At 53.8% G+C, this 16,653-nt stretch overlaps 3 protein-coding genes across 3 annotated transcripts; all 3 read right to left on the reverse strand.

Moving 5' to 3' along the window:
- Positions 1–1,321: 1,321 nt before the first annotated feature.
- Positions 1,322–2,095, reverse strand: MYCGRDRAFT_97803 (uncharacterized protein; the record flags this gene model as incomplete). The annotated part of the gene is made up of 2 exons (XM_003847154.1): positions 1,322–1,671; positions 1,738–2,095. 2 exons carry the CDS (start codon positions 2,093–2,095, stop codon positions 1,322–1,324), a joined length of 708 nt encoding a protein of 235 aa, XP_003847202.1.
- Positions 2,096–3,118: 1,023 nt separating this feature from the next.
- MYCGRDRAFT_29565 (uncharacterized protein) lies at positions 3,119–3,325 on the reverse strand (the record flags this gene model as incomplete). Its single annotated transcript, XM_003847153.1, has 1 exon — positions 3,119–3,325. A coding segment is annotated over one exon (207 nt), but the record flags the coding sequence as incomplete, so codon positions are not given.
- Positions 3,326–3,956: 631 nt separating this feature from the next.
- MYCGRDRAFT_97804 (uncharacterized protein) lies at positions 3,957–6,026 on the reverse strand (the record flags this gene model as incomplete). The annotated part of the gene is made up of 4 exons (XM_003847152.1): positions 3,957–4,289; positions 4,592–4,626; positions 4,754–4,802; positions 5,784–6,026. The coding sequence occupies 4 exons, from the start codon at positions 6,024–6,026 to the stop codon at positions 3,957–3,959; spliced, it is 660 nt and encodes a 219-aa protein (XP_003847200.1).
- Between the last annotated feature and the right edge of the window lie 10,627 nt (positions 6,027–16,653).

The raw sequence follows: 16,653 nt of genomic DNA on the forward strand, positions 1-16,653 counted from the left end.
GATGCCTTTCCAAACACCTTTCGGGCAGTTTCGGGTCACATGCGGGCATCACCGGTGAGGAGTTTAAGGTCGACTCTGACCGCGACATCGCACGTGAGGTGAGCCCAGACCGATTAGGTGCACATCTTTATTCGGCGTGTGGGCTGGTGGCGATGCTGAGAGGGCAGATGGTCGGCCATCGTTGGAGTCGCAACGACCTTTGGCGGAATAGCTACTCGATATAGTCGCCCGCACCAGCCTCTTCCTTCCTGTGCGGTTTAGCCATATTGACCACGGCGTGATGCATGGGAACTAATGTCTCCTCGCAGCAACAGAGAGCCTTAGTTCCGCACCCGTGGTCCAAGGTGTTAGCTGGGAACGGTCCTCAGCTTCGACTTCTCCGGCGACGGGTCGAGGTGTTGCCAACCAAGGTGGTCAGAGTGAAGGGCAGTCTCGGGCTAATCGACTCCAACAGGCTGGATCACCGGCCATCCTGCGAGCGGTCTTCGGGGACATCTTGCTGCATCCGCCCGCTGCACGACGCCTCGCTGAGCGTACACATTCTGGAGCAAATCACAAGCCGATGGGCCACTCGCACCAGGTCGTGTTCCTACGGAGCATTACATCCAACATCCAGAAGGCATTTTCTTCATCGCGGAGGGCAAGTCTCCTGCGCTCGCACGTCGCCTACTTGCTTTTCAACATAGTTGCATGGGCCTTTGCAACGTATTTGGCATCCAAGCCAAAACAGCGATTTCTGCCATAGTAAATTTGCATGGTGCACCCGCCAAATATGAGAATCTCACCCGTCAAATATCAGGTTCCAGCTGGGACCATCGAGCGAATGACATTCTGCAAGCATTCCCGCGAATGACATTCTGTAAGCATTCCAGAATGACATTTCGCAAGCATTCCAGAATGCCATTTTGCAAGCATTCCAGAATGACATTTTGCAAGCAAAGCTACGAACTGACATTTGAGCGATTCGGTACCTGGGTATCGTCTCGAAGTGCTGCCACTGCGATGTGTGGGCTTATCCGTCCGACTCGATCGGGACAGGCAAGATAACAGTAGGCGATGAGTCGGTGGAGTGGTGTGGGAGTTCGGAGATGCAAATGCTAATGTCTTGTCCATTGTAAGTTATCGATCTGGACTCGAATATGGCTCCGTCTTCCATTCATTACAATGTCTTCGATTCTGTCCGTCGCTCTCTGCCCCTCGATGCTATTCGATCTCAATTGCCCTGTGCCCTGCATCCGAATTTCCATGCTTCGTAAAAGCATTGTTAATCTCCATACCGCCGTGAGTTGGCGGTGGGTTGATCTTGCCAGCTTGGGAATGCTCATGAAGGGAATTGATGTATCCCACCTTGCCCTCCAACAAGATGCGAAAGGCCGCCTCGACACTGTTCGCACGCTTGGTCTGCTTGATGGCATCCGAGCATCCCGCGTTTGCGCCTCGGAATTGAGATGCACAAATGGGCCTGCGGAAATTGGTCGCATCGCTCCATAATGCTGGCCGCCTGCTGTCGGATGGCATCGATGGCATCCACACTCCTTTGCACGAGTGACCGTACACCCTCGTCCAGTCGCTGCAGAGAAGTTGAGATCCTAGCGTCTGCCTCGGCCACGATGTTCTTGGTCTGCTTCATCTGCCCATCCATTTGCTCAAGTTCAGACCGAAACTTGCGCACTGCGGTTCGCACGTCGTCGTAGGAAGTCGCTTAGCTCGCTACCGAGCTTTAGTCCAAGGTCTCACCTAAGCGTGCCAGCTCGGTCAGGGCTGTACTAGTGTCGTTTCGCGCCATGTCATCTTGAATGCGGGCTATAATGTAGCGGAAAGTCTGAAGTGTTGTGATTCTGGTGGAAAGAGGTCCCTCCTTGCTTTCGAGTAAGGCAGGGTAGGCGAACATGTCGTGTGGTCGCGCCATACTGCCCGGCTGTTCGTCGGAGCCAAGGTCGATCACAGCGTCTGGAGCCGAATTCTTTTGTCCATGTTTAATAGCAAGGATCGTAGCAAAGACATGCCGCAGAATTCGACAATCGATGGTGCTCGGGAGCGTTTCGCCGTACATGGCGCAGAGCGCAAAAGTCGTAATGTACACACCGCAATTCATTTTGTCCTTCTGTATTAAGTTTGTCCCTACAGTCTGGTACTTCCAAGACCCGTCGGCCGATGGCAACAACGGTGTGAACTATTCGACTGCTCTTCTCGAAGCTGTAAGATACGCTTGCTGCCCTAGCGGGTCGTACAGATCGACAGTTCTTTAAGCCGGACGCACCATCACAATTGTCCAGTGGGATTGGCCTTACCATATTGGTACCGCAAAGCCGTCGGCCTGGTGCTTCAGGTGTCGATATGCACGAAGTTCTTCCACTCGACTAGGAGACACAAGGCCTGTACCGACGCAATTCCATTACCGCGGTGCCATTAGTGAAAGGCACAAGGTGACGGTCTCTCCAGAGATCCACGTTTCGCGGGTGAGGATGTCAATCGCAGCAGCTGGCGTCATTAGTGGGAGTGCACGTGGAGTGATCTGTCGGATACGATGCGCAGGTGTGGTGAGGAGCTTGGCGACATCTTCAGTCTTTTGGATGCGGGCGGCGCGCAGGTGTCGTTGTCCAAAGTTAAGGAGGAATTTTCGTCTCGCGCCTGCCGTGGCAGTGACACACCCGTCGCAGTCGGGGTGCAGGCTGGTGAGTAATTGGTGGTTTCGGTGACCAGGAGAGGATTGGGCGGCGTCAAATAATCATTGATGGCGTCACCAAAGCTGTCCGACCCGGTATAGGGACCGGCGGCACAATACTCAGAGGCGCGCGACGGAGAATTCAACGAGGGCCGTAAGTCGGGTAAGCCTGCTCTGCCACGTACTTCGTCGCGTTCATCGTCCGTACCTCATTCCCAGGGCGAGCTATCGCGTGTCATGGACTATGGCGAACGGGGCATCGTGCAGAAGCTTCGTCACAGTGAATGCAAGGGCTGGATCGATCCGACAAAGGAGCAGAACCATGCCGACCCATCTCCACCTCCGGTTCGCCTTCGTTACGGGTCTCCTCGGTATCACCTATGAAGTGCTCTTCAACGTCTCGGTCGACAGTCTGCCCTTCCGGCCTTCAATCGCTGCGTTGCCGAGCTCGCGTTTCTTCTCTTGAAGTTCAAGAATCCGCTCTTCGACGCTGTTACGGATTTTCAAGCGGAAGACTTTGACGTCGATAGTCTGATTAAGGCGGTGGACGCGGTTGATCGCTTGTTCTTCGACGAACGGGGTGCTAGGCGGCTCGACAATGACGACGCTGACGACGCGGGAGGCAGCTGTCAAGTTGAGGCCGAGACTGCCGCACTTGAGCGAGCAGAGCAGGATGCGGGGAAGACACTCCGGCGTCCGCAAGTTCTTAGTCGCCCGATTATTGGTAACAATGTCAGAGACTCTTGTGCTGCCTAGATAAAGGTGCTGCAGGTAGCAAGGTGAATTGCTAGCAGACACGGACCCGGGCGGAATTGAGATCCCGGAGCGCTAGGCGTTTGTTGCTCTTATGTTTCTTTCGATGGCCGTCTTTATCAACTTCACATGTTTGGCTTCGCCCGTCTGCAGACTCGAGGATATGTGGCATAACCTTGAACCCAGGGATCGGCAGGCCATGCTAATCCTGCGGAATCGACGCAGCTAGTTAGACCGCAAGTAACCTCGGGTGTTTCAGAAAGTCGCACGATAGCGCTCGCTCCCCGAGGTCGCGGTAAATCTAGTAAGGACGGAGCGCCCAGTGACAGCTCTGTACCCCCTTGAGCCTCTTCTCGATCTCGGTCTGCGGTCTCTTCTTGCTGCCCTTTGGGCCTCTCCCTTTTCCTGTTCGTCGTCTTGCGCAAGAGAGCTCTGTCGCTCTTACTCGTACTACGCCGTCCAGATGTGCGAGTAAGGGTTCGGCAATAGCCATAGCGGCATACGGGTCTTCGTTGTCTGGCTGGTACGCTGGCGAGTTTCAGTATGCCTGTAAAAGGTCGTCGTAAGCTTGAAGGATATTGCCGTCGAGATCTGGACTGCGAATTGCGAGGAAGTCCTTGCGTGCTCGTTTTTCGACGGGATCTGGAGGCTCGTAGGATTGACCACCATAGCCGCGCATTAGCGCCATTTCGTCTTTCGTAGGCGACTGAGGCCTGATGATTCCATGTGAACGCATTCCAAAGGACCAGTACAGAGCGTTGTGAAGTAATTCCAAGCAGGTGCGGAAGGTGACGGGGAGGGAGAATAACGGTGAGGCCTCGGGATTCCAGACGTAAAGTTCGAAAGCGGGTTGAAAATTTGTCCCGCTCCACTAGCAGGTGAAGCAGCGGGAGAAGTCATAAAGAAGAAAGATCGGATCGAGGCCGGGGAGTGGTTGTCGCCGGCACTGTCGCTGGCACCGTTAGTGGCCCTGGCGGTACCTTGTCATTGCCATAGTCATTGCCTGCTGTCCACCCCTCATCGCTCGAGTCTCGTCCATTGCAGGGCACCGAGGAGACGGAAGATACCAGAATGAACACAACTGGAAACAATCATTCGTCAAGCTTCGACTAACTTTGAGAATCTCTTGCCCGATGTCTGGAGTTTCGCGGGCTACGGCATGCCTCCACGCACCTCGCCGTCATCTTCGCGTCGGCCTTCGTCGTCTTCTGGACAATCGCAGTCTTGCACCTCCTGAACATTATCTTCCGGCCTCCAGTCTCCCTCCTCTCGCCCGCCGACGTCCTCGTCGTGGTCTGGGATGGCCGTCAGTCCTCACTGCCGCCGGCAACCCACGTCTGGCTCTCGCCTCCCCGCCCACCTCGCCGCCATGCAGCGTATCGGCCTGCCGCGTCTGGTGCAGCAGATTCAGACTGTCAAAATCTTGTCCGCCTCGCGAACGCCAACCATCAAGCCACGAGGAATCTTCTCGCTAACACCAAACGACCTATGATGGATTCGGGGTCCGCCAGCGCAGGCAGCGACTTCCGCCTGCACCGCAAAACGAAGGCGTGGACCTCGTATCGCCGGCCGCTGTCCGTCAAACCTGGTTGATGGTCGTGCGCGGATGGTCACGAGGCTTTCCCCGTCAATAAAGATCGATCGAAACCTCGTGTCGGAGAGACATGTATCGCTGGCTGATGTTCTTGAAGGTCTGCTCGAAGTGATCTATGTCGTGTAGCACGGAGTCGTCGATGTCTTCTTCCTCCTCGTCGTGGACATGGTACCACCGCTTTCGTCCAGTCCTGGGTATCGTCCACGGTGCTGTTGCTCTCGCGATACCTCATGCCATCGTCTTCGTGCACTACCACAGCCTCGTGCGAGCGCCTGGTGGACAGCGCCACAATTGCCGAGGAGGGTTTCGCTTCTGTTCGTGGCGCGATTCCTGCCAGAGTGACTCTAATAGATAATCGCGCAGAGGACAAGAACCAGGACAAAAAGGAGGAGGAGGAGGAGGAGGAAAGGCATAGAGCGGATCATGAGAACCTTCCACAATCGCCATCTCTTCGCGCTACCCCAAGTCTCCGGTTGGTGATGCAAGTGCAAGTATCCAGTCCTCTTATCCAGGGTATATTGCTCCATCTCTTCATCTAATTCCCTTAGCTTGTCCGCCAGCCTTCTGTTGCTTCCTTCGAGCATTTTCTCACAGCCCTCCACGTTCAAAATGCGGGAGACTTCGACAAGAGTATAATCGGGTAGGTACTCCTGGCGCGATCTTCGACTTGCTAGCAGCGCGGCTTTACGCCTCGAGAGTTGCGAGAGTAGGCGAGAGGTGTCGTCGCGCTGGTCGTGGAGGAGCTGGGAGACGTCGTAGAGGTGCTGATACCTCGAGATAAGGCGGCGTTAAGTATCGAGGACGGCAGGGGAGGGAGGCATTTTTGCGGTCAGGGTGAGAGGCGCTGGCGGTGGCTTGCGAAGCGTTCGTTGGGATATTCCGATTGCGGCAGGAGACATTCCAGGGAGGGTGGATTAAACAAATGCGGTTGTCCGTCAAGCTGATCTTTGTTGAACGTGGCTCGGCTCGACTTGCTGTTTCGCACACAAACATGGTCTTGCTCCAAGAATCCATTGTGGTTGGTTGTGGACCGTGGTGTGATGTGTGGGACATGTCAACAGGATTCAGAAGGAGGACTTGGGACGATGCGACGAGTGAAGAACGCAATACCCGCCGAGCACGAATTGCCGCATTTGCTTCTTTCCATGTGTTCCTTTTTTGCGCTCTTTTTTTGTGTTGTTGTTTGTGTTGTTTCTTTTGTGTTCTCGTCGGAGCCGATGTGAACGCTGGTCTTGTGATGGTGCTCGGGGCGAGATATTGTGAGTAGGTAGGTGGAACGGGACTTGTTTGCGAGCTCGAACTACCTGATCCAGCCCGAGGCAGCAATGTCGTGACGAAGCGCCAAAGCGGCCAAGTCCGGAAGTTCGGAAATCTCGTTAGCGCAAAATCGCAAAATCGCATTAGCGCAAAATATGTCGAAGTGTTATATTTTGTAAGTCTCTAGATAGCTATATATGTCCCTAGGCTATACGAGGGCTATATAGAGTAAGGATAGAATATATAGAAATGCCGGACCGAGCAATATTGCGTATTTTAGTTATCGCGATATAGCAATATTGCGTATTTTAGTTATCGCGATATAGCGAAGATGCGACCTTTTTTTTTCCGCATTTTCGCTATGTCGAATTCTTGCCAAAAGTTATAGTATCGACAAAAGTCTTAGTCGTAAACTCTAAATTTCGAAGCTCGAAGTTCGAGATTCGAGATTCGAGATTCGAGATTTAAGATTTAAGATTCGAGATTCGAGATTTCGATAACGTACCTCCCTCGAGGCATATCTTTATTAATAACGAAGAAAGATAGCTACCTATATAGCGAGTACTTCTACGCCTTATAAAGTATATAGAAGAGTAGAATACGTCGTAGAAGGCCGGCCTCCTATATAGGAAGAGGCTGCCTTTCGAAGTAGGCATTTCTTAGAGGAGAAGGTATTTTGCGCTAATGCGATTTTGCGATTTTACGCTAACAGAATTTCCGAACTTCCGGACTTGGCCACTTAGGGCCTACCTAGTCGTCAACAATTGACGACGGTCGTCAAAAGTCGACGACACCAGTCCCGCGGCAGCCACGTCGTTCCTTCGCCTGTTCGACGCTGTGTTGAAATCATGGACTAGTTCCTGGCGGGCCTGTCAGTCCACGGCTTCATGTATCCGAATGGGTTTATGACCTTCAGCAGAACCCAAATGGCACTTCTTTCGTTCGCGTGTGCACCTCCATCATCGCGCCGCGCGGTTGCGTATTGTCTCCCACTTTTCCACGGCCGTGCGTGCTGTCAATCTAGTAAAGCAACTCCTCCAATTTTTCATGTGTCACCGAGTAACAAGCGTGAGTGGCGTATGTCGGGGAGGTAATGGCAACTGCGATGCGGATAGCGATCGAGGTAGCCTCGTGAGCGCGGTTGACCGGAGTAGTGATGTGGATGATGAAGTGCTTCGAGGTCGGCAGCACGGACGAGGACCGAGGCGAATTGTCCAGTGCTGGCAAAGGTGATTGCGGGAGCAGCGGCGCGGAGGATGGATTGGATCGAAGTTTGAGCCAGGTCGTGAACCCGGCAGAGCTCGGACATGGGGCAGGCAATGTGAATGCGCACTCCAGCAACCATACGAGCTCTTCGTCTCTGCACTGGACTGCACAGTAGCGAAACCGTAGGCAAAATCGCCACGAGCGCACAAGTCATACTTGGATTCATCGCGGGATTTGTACAAAGATCCGAAAAGTATAGACAGATCCTGCCTATTTTCATTATCCAGGACAGTTCGCTCCACCGTCACCGTAGAAGAGAAGTGTTATTGTATCCTTTCTCAAAGTACCGCTTGACTAGTTATTGTCCATCATTTCTACTCCATCATCCTGCCCAGCTTGCCAACAGATTTTACCCCGCGAATCGTTGATCGGACGCAAAGTTGTACTTGGAATCGGGGACGGAATCAAGATCGCGGCGGCTCGTGTCGTGTGGCAGGCGATACGGGTCAGGGAGGGTGAAAGCGAGAGCATGGCTTCGCCGGCGGAGAAGGGCGTGGATGAACCATCACAATAAAGAAGCACCAACCGACGGCTCAGCGAGCGATGTGATGTGCGACATAAATGCGAGAGGTTGAAGCTTTGTAGGTGATGCGGTGGTAGTTTGGGCAGAGTTTGAGCCGGTGTGTCCGTCTTTGGAACATTTCACCCTGAGGGAAACGGTCGTCAACTTTTGACGCCCATTTCAGCCTGAGGCAACCATATCGTCAACTTTTTGGACCATCGTCAACTTCGGCCAGCTCAACGACACATTTACGACACAACTTTCTGCATACTAAACAAGATATCTTCTAGTGAGCATCATATCGAATCGGCAAAATATGAAATCTTGCTGCCCTCCTCAAGATGCGTCTTCGTCCATCCGGATTTAAGCCCTCGCCGCCACCCCGACGCGACCGAGGAAGTCGCAAGAGTGAGAAGCGCCGTGTCGCCTGTACCATCAGGGTCAAGTTGTTGGAAGCGGCATGTTCTCGATGCTTGCGTGAATGCGAACTAATTGTGAAGATGACGCGGACGGGCAGCAGCGAATCAGCACCAAACGAGTTCATCAGGAGCAGCGCATTCTATGCGACTGGAGCTGGACAATTCTTCTACCCATCCTTTCCATCTCGACTTCGTCCCGCGACTCCGGCTCACCGCCGAACGCCAAAAATACCGAGTAGACATTCTCCATCGATCCACGACCATCTCATCTCCCTCGCTCACCACCGTGCTGCACAGCGCGCGAACGAAGCCATCGAAGCAAGAGTCGGCAGGAGAAAGCACGCGAGGAGAAAGAAAGCACGCAAAAAGGACGACGCAACAGCAGAAATGGGGACAGACAGCCGTAGATGTCCTGGGGTGACGCGAACAGCAGGGACAAATGCAGGTAGATACTGTAGCGTACGAGAACAAGTCAGAGCAGTACCCGCTGTGCCCAGTGTACTCCTAGTACTGGTCTTCCACTTTTCACTAGGTCGTCAAATGTTGACGAGATGCTGCAGTCACAACCGAGCAAGGATCGACATCACGGAACCGAGAGAGAGCGTCTGGGGCGAGCTTCGAAAGAGGTAGGACAGTTCCGCGCTCACGCTCATCAGCTCAAGCACTACCTGTAGCGAACGCGTTGTTCATATTCAGACTTTTTGGTTTTCTGATGCATACATGCACCCTGCTGATAACCTGCCGGCATTGAGGCATGAAACTTGCCAACGAACTTTCCCGCATTGCAGCATCTCGACGACATCTCACACAAGACCAAGATGCGACTCCAGCGTACAGAACTCGAGGCGAAGGTGGGACTGGTAGGAAAGCGGAAAGACCGTCTCTTATGAGCGCAATGCATCCGGTTCTGTTTGGAATGCTATGCCATCAGCATTGTTCGGACCGACACGGGAAGCTCAAGGAATCGAAGAACTCGGCGAACTTCCCATGCTCGGGCAGAATCTAATCAAATGCACTCGCCAAGCATGCGAGGACGAAAGTGTGAGCGCTGCAGAATGCCACCAAGATCAAGGCCGAGTGTGAAGCGTCTTTCCCTGTCCTTAGCTGAACGGCAAAATGCACCAGCCCAATCATTACACTTCCGCCCAGGATCTCAACATCCTTTCGCCCCACTTAACGGAAACACAACCGGAGAAGACGACGACATTGATCGAATCCCAAGGCTCCGATCCTTCCTCGCGGCGATGTGAAAGAGCGACGAATCGGGCGCCGATGTCGGTGTAGGTTGTTTGGCGCTTTGTGTCTTCAATCGTTCGCGGATTATTCTGGCGTTGCAAGTCGATCTCACGGTAAGAGACTCGGATTGTACAAGGTACAGTCGCTTGTCACGCTTCTAGCACCGCGAGAAGTGGAGCCGTCCGGGGTGGAGATCTCACGCTCAATCGAATACAGCGTTAACTCTGATTTCACTCGTGGTCGATCCTGGACAATGCCATTCATCCGGATGATGAGAGCAAGTTCGAGCTTTTCTAAGAGCTGCAAAACGCAGACCCATGCTTATCCTCAGGGAATCGAAGGCAACCGAGGAAAGACTCGGGATAGCAGATGCCCCCACGGCGCCTAGATCGGCATTCTGCAGCGCGATTTCGCCCTCGGCATCGACCTGTCCCTTCTACCTGACACGGTATAGCTTGGCTTTTGAACGCATTGCTGGACTTTTCTCGCTCGCCTATGGACTTGCAGACGTAGCGACGCAATCAGCCTGCGGGATATATCGGGACGTAGGAAAGTCATCGAGAAATGTTCACCCACTCCCCGGTTCTCGGGCGCGACGTCTCCCCAGTTCTAATCCGTCGCTACGAAGAAGAAGCTCGTTTTGAGGCCACTTACGAATCATCTACAAACTAACCCTGGCTAGCAAGAAAAGTCTTGGTTGGAACTGGAATCCTAGCATTGCACGTATCCGAGGAGGATCGAAAACGTTTATGCAGCACGCTTTAGCGTATCTCGCTAGGGAGACTAGTTTGTCTTCGACCGAGTAGTGCGTTTGGCTGGACAGGCGCGGACCTGTTCCGAGGATGGCTTGCGCCGCCAAGGATACACCTCCCGCGCTGTTTGTGCCTGTGGATAACGCCGCCGTCGCCGTCGGCGACGTTCCCGAGAACAACACTCTAGACTCGACCGCCGAGCATCGACTTCGACATCTCCGCAATTACCGCAGAAAGCGTCGATGTTGGTAACAGGTGGAAGGAAATGGGCGGAGATGGAGTTGTACGAGTTGAGGGACTCCTGTTCGCCAGGATTGGAGGGCGAGATACAACAGCAGGAGCGAAGTCAAAGACAGTTGGGGTGGGGAGATGGCACTCTTCGGCCGTGAAGGAGGGTAGACTGAGGCGCTGCGTAACCTGCAGCTGCCGGTGCTACTAGCTCGTTAGGGAGGGATGAGGGGAGGCGACATCCATCGGTGGTGAATGAGGGTAGGCTGAGGCGCTGCTCGATCTGCCGCTGCTGGTACTGCTCGTCAGGGAAGAATAAGAAGGGACGACATTATCGGTTATGAAAGAGGCTGGACAGGGCGCTGCGTGACACGGCTGCTGCTGCTGCTGCTAGCTCGCTGTTGGGGAAGAACGAGGGGTGGAGGAGAGACCGGCCGGGAGGAGGAGGAGGAGTATGATGATTTGATGAGGGGTAGAGCTCCGGTCGTCCCATCAATAGACAGATCACAGGCTGCACACGACGATGACGCCGACGGTGATGCCTCCGAGCTGGATACACACACGAGCCGGACGACAACCGCAATCAGGACGGTCAGAACTGCCAGCAGAGGACAAAGCTACTTGAAACGCCTCCGAATGCAACAAAGCGAGTCGCGACTTCTTTCTGCGTTCGATGAACTCGAAGAAAGTACACTTCCAGGACCCCGACTATGGCATATTGCTCAACCATTGTCTAACCGTCGAGCAGATTCCGGATCGCAGCCACCAAATTTTGCATAGTCGACGCCAAGCAAATCTTCGTCGTCAGCTTTATGGCTACTATCCCGGTCCTCTGCTCCACATACTACATAGCGAAGGCATTCGGAGTCCTCATGTCGGGTTGACGTTCAGGGAGCGTAGTTTGATAAAGCTCCTGGTGGTTCGCCATGGCCACGTAGTTACTCTCCCGCGGAAAACCATTACAGAAATGTATCCCGGCAGTCCCCGTCGCACCCGGAGTCCTCTTGATCCGAGGCAGCAAGCTCCTGGGCGGCCGTGGCAGCAGCAAAAGACCTGCTCGTCCGTCCTTGGGTCTAGAGAGGATCGCGAGTCCTCTGCATAGCGAGGTTACCTCCGATCCTTGCTACCTCTACTGTGGCTTCCCTCTTCCTCTAGCACGTCTAGAATTAACTTGTCACGGCCTAGAGAACGACAGTCGCAATCGATCATAACGACTCGCTTACCTCCGTGCCCTTGAACGAATCTAGAGCATTACCGCCGCGCGACTGCAGTGAACGACCGTCGAGGCTACCAGCCTCTCCGTCGCCTGTCAAACCTATCTTTAATCTGACCGATGTCATAATTTTGCCCTTCTATACCCTCGCTACTACCGGAAGCAACAAGCGCCGCAACGACATATCACAAACGAGAAGAGAATGTGGGCCGTCGGAGGAGAGGAGTAGGTGGCGCCTCTGTGGTTCAAGAAACGCCCGAGGAGTCTTTCGTTGCGTCGCCTTGTCCAAACACATCCTACGGAAGGGAAGCTCGCAGCTGTGCGTGACAAGAAACACACGCCGCAGATACGAAACGAGCCTGCGTTCTTGTATGAGAACTCGGAATCGATTCATACAGTATACGGCAAAGGTACTGCAAGCGCCAATCGTTGAACGGTGTGTTCCGTAAGATATTGCAGAGTCTAATAGCAATAATGCAGATGGTAACGCCTATCCGCATGTATGTGGAAGATCAACAGCATAGGCGGAGGAACAAGGAGGCGGCGGCGGCGGCGGAAGTCTTGCCTTTGTGATCCCTCTAGAGTCGGTTGGCGATCGGACTTTGATGCAGAGTTTAGCGTTCTCAATGATCCTGGTTGATATCTATCCGGTGCATGCGTCAGACCGATCGTTTTGGCATGCTCCTAACAAGCTTGCAGATGCGCGAGAAAGCCCGGGACGGACGTCCAGAAGCTCGCCGGAATCCTGCCAGACTTCCTTCGCCTATCCGAAAGCGGCCAGAAGCAGCTACGGAATAAGGCCGACGCCTCTTTTAGACAAGGATCGAGACAAGGTCACTTCAGATTCAACAATGTCCGCGACAATTTCCAATCCTGACAGCTGGGAGGAGATGGAATAAATTCCATCTACAAAGGACTGGCCTCGCCTAGACGCAATCATGATGCAGGAAGACTTTACTTCTGGGCCACGACGCATACTATCAAGAGAACAAGTGTTCAGGAGCTGCTTCTCACTATCAACGAGGTCCAGAGCTCGATGTCTCCTCTTGCTTGACTCGCGAAATCAGCCTCCATCCTCGATCGATCATCCTCCCGTGGCTTGATCCAACCCAGCCGCTCGCGAATGTAAAGCTACCCCATCGTTGTTGGACATGGCCTCCGCGGTCTCACCGCTTATCAAGCAACCTGGGCTCACAATGCCTGAACCTCCAGATCGATCTCTTCTCCGCGCTCGTGGTGCCCGGGCCGGAAAAGCGTGAGGCCGGGTGAATGGGGGACGTGAAGCGTGTGCGCAGCTCCTCGCAGACACGGCTTAAAGTCGCCGCAGCTTGCGATGCGAGCGGAGAGGATTGTGAAGATTGTTTCCACGTTGACGTCTTGGTCCAGGCGAGGAGCTTCCTTTGCGGGTGACTTGTGTTCGAGTTCCCCGTTCAAGTCGAAGATGGAGTTAGAAAAGTTGTGTCATGTCCTTTTTTCGCTGCGATGATGTCAAGCAAGGGGACGGATTGTCGACTACATCCCGTTTCGATGACCGGGAGCTGATGCTGATCGGAGCAGGTGCGTACATGGTCGTTTTTCCTGCCGAATCCGATGCCAGAATTGTGGCGGCTTGAAGGGCTGGAAACTGGACGTCTTTGCCGGGCTGCGAAGCATGGAAGAGATTCCCACCAGGAGTTCCATCACTACGAGTCGTATCGGCACCGCCGACAGTCTGCCCACGCGATACCCCTCTCGGGATCGTGCGATCTCTCTTCCGACACTTTCCTTCAGCGACAACAGCTCCCCTCTGTGGTTCTTCGCTCGGAAATCTTCTTACTCACCGCTACGCTCCTCCACCTCATCGAACTCAAACAGACCCACAACTCGCGTCCAACTGTCCGCGTTGTACCATTGAGCTGAGACCGGCCCGCTTAGAATACGCCTCTCTAACGTCTGCAGTGGAGAATTGGCACACCACACAATGATAGTTTCTACGGAAGCGCTCAACGGCAACCTGACGCACACGGGTAGCTTGCTTTCCTTCCATCAGCATGACGAAAGACCAACATACAATAGACTCCTGGGCTGATCTTCAATGTCAAGCTTCCGCATCAACTCGAAGACAGCATTGCCAAAGTCTTCTCTTTTCAAGCAATGAACGGCAACGGCAGATCTTCCCCAGTCTATCGGGATGGACGCTGGAGAATGTAACGGACGAAAGACAGGCTTGGAATACCCACACCCATCACCACCAAGTCCATCACCAAAATGCATCACCAGGCATTAGCAAAGCCAAGAGCCACGGGCTACCGGCTAGCCTGGGCGTCATCTGCAAGCAGGCATCGTCTCGAAAACAGCTTCGCCCAAGACCTCTCGTGCGACGCCTTGAACAAGGCGGAGAGGAGTCTTACCTTACTGCCATCTCGTCGCCGCCGTGTTGGACTAGCAGTGAAGAGATGCACACGAGAATGAAGAAGATCGAATAGACCTCTGCTCTGAACGGGCGTCAACTTTTGACGCCCATTATGTAAGCAATCCAAACTGTCGTCAACTAAACCGGGTAGGTACCAGGAATGGGCGTCAAGTTTTGACGCCCGTTTCTGTTTCTGCCTCAGGCATATGCAGTGTATCAAGCAACGTACCCTCTGCTTATCATGACGCGGTTATGCCGCCTAGATCGGGATCCGGAAGCGTTAAATGCAGGATCTTAGGCTTGCCCTAACGAGGTAGCCTGCGTTTGGCGTCTCGAACGAGGTAACAATGTTTTCGATCTGGCCGCGGACTTCGTCCAGCCCGTCCGAATTCATCGCGGGCTCGCCGCTTCTACCAACTTGACAGAGATTAATGCGTCCACCGAAGGAGTTCAGGAACAACGCAGACGACCCGCCCGGAGGGCCAGAAACATCGTCTAAAGGACGTGGACGATGAGACGAACGATCGAGGTGGCTTGAGCGCGGCTCCAAGGCGCTAGACTTCACGGTCCTTTGCCGCGTCCTCGAATGATCGACAGATTGGTCTTCTTCGACTTTCTTGGATGGTGCGAGAGTGTACGCTGGTCCTGCACGTCTTCGATTTTACACGCCCATCCACGACAAGATACTCTCCTTGCTGATATCAGTGAATCCATTGTTGATCTGGCGCCAACAGATTCGATAACGACAGCTCTCGCGATGTATCTGGCTCGGCGAGATTCCGCAATCCCTCTCGACGATTCCCTTACCCACCGCGCAAGCATCAGAACTTCTCGCGCCCGGCCCCATCCTATGCCATCCTTTCGCATCCGGTGCTTTGACAGTACCTTGGCCATCTGGCTCTTCATTGACCTCGTCTACGCCTCCTCCAAGTGTGTCATGCGATGCGTGGTGAAGAGACCAGAGTCTTTGCTGAAACCTTGAGGTTGCTCCGACTAAGCCAATGCAGCTCTGATACACTGTTAGTGCCAGGGCGGGTGCCGTTCTTGGCAGTCTTGGTACCGAGCATGACGACGTCTCAGGAAAAGAGGGAACCACCCCTTGCTAGTGCAGCCAGTCTCATCGTCGAGCTGCAGTTCTGGAGGCAGGACAATGACCCTGAATCTCTCGACACTGTACCACTCGACACCGAATCACTCCAGTGATGTCGCCCCAACACTTAAGTTTAGCTGCCAAAACAGCTGTTAGAGTTGCTACGACTCTTCAATGCGAGCAGAAAAATGCAGGAAGGCCAGTGGATACGTGGATCACGATTTGATGGAGACAGCAAGTTGCAGACATTGGGCAGTCTGCTGCTGGTCACTTTACTAATCATGGGCGTACTGGCGCGGTCCAGGGTGAGGACGATGAGGGAAAAGTCGATAACAACGGGAGTATCCACATTCGAAGTCACAACCATGGTTGACCCTTCAGATCGAACACCCAGAAGACATGAAACACTTAGGCATGGGATATCGCTCCTTCATGCAAGCCATCGCCGGCATTCCGGTCGGTTGCGAGTGCGGCGATGTACGACGTCATATCGGTCCAGACTACGAGAGAGCTGCAGTCTTTGGGATTCAGAAGGCCTCTCCGAGGAGTATGAAGTTGACGCCGCCGCTGTGCAGTCCGTTACTACCGAATCATCCTGATGCGGATGAGACTCGAACTTGCTGGTTGCTCCGCAGAGCTCGTTCCGCAGAAGCGACGTTGCCCTTGATCCAGGAGCAGCTCATTGGAAGATAAGGAGGTAAATAAAGCAGAGATCTCGTGGCCGCCGTCTAATAACCCTTAAGAACGAATGGAAGATTCTTACAGACACACATGCATCGACAAGACCCCTCGGTCGTCGCCAGTTCCCTTTGGATTCCTAGCAAGCAGAACGCTTGGTCTGGGTCGTCCTGGATGCTGACGATCCAGGGAAATACCTTCCGTATTGGCGATGAACCCAAGCTTGTCCATGAGATGCAGCTGGACAGCGACAGGCCGTGGAAGCATCGTCTGGGCCATCATCGAAAGGACGCTCACCAGCACAAATCATGTTCCCTTGCTGAGGTCGAGAACGCGCTTCAAGATCCCCGGCGGCATCATGTCCGTGTCTGTGCCGATGGGCGTACGGGAAGAAGGAGACGGACTGGCAGACTATGTCTCATCGACTGCCGCATCGAGTCTGCGGTGGATACATTGAGCAGAACTCTCATGCTGCGTTACGCACTTGGTATGCAAAAGAATCGAAGACTTCTCCTTGGAAGTGCTCAAGCGGACCCGAAGCTCCCGACATAAACTTCCTTGTCAGCCAACAGTACCGTCCTGTCCGAAGTTCTGAAGCAAGCCTCCTG

The sequence above is a fragment of the Zymoseptoria tritici genome, chromosome 17, assembly GCF_000219625.1.
Source record: "Zymoseptoria tritici IPO323 chromosome 17, whole genome shotgun sequence".
Taxonomy (NCBI): Eukaryota; Fungi; Ascomycota; class Dothideomycetes; order Mycosphaerellales; family Mycosphaerellaceae; genus Zymoseptoria; species Zymoseptoria tritici.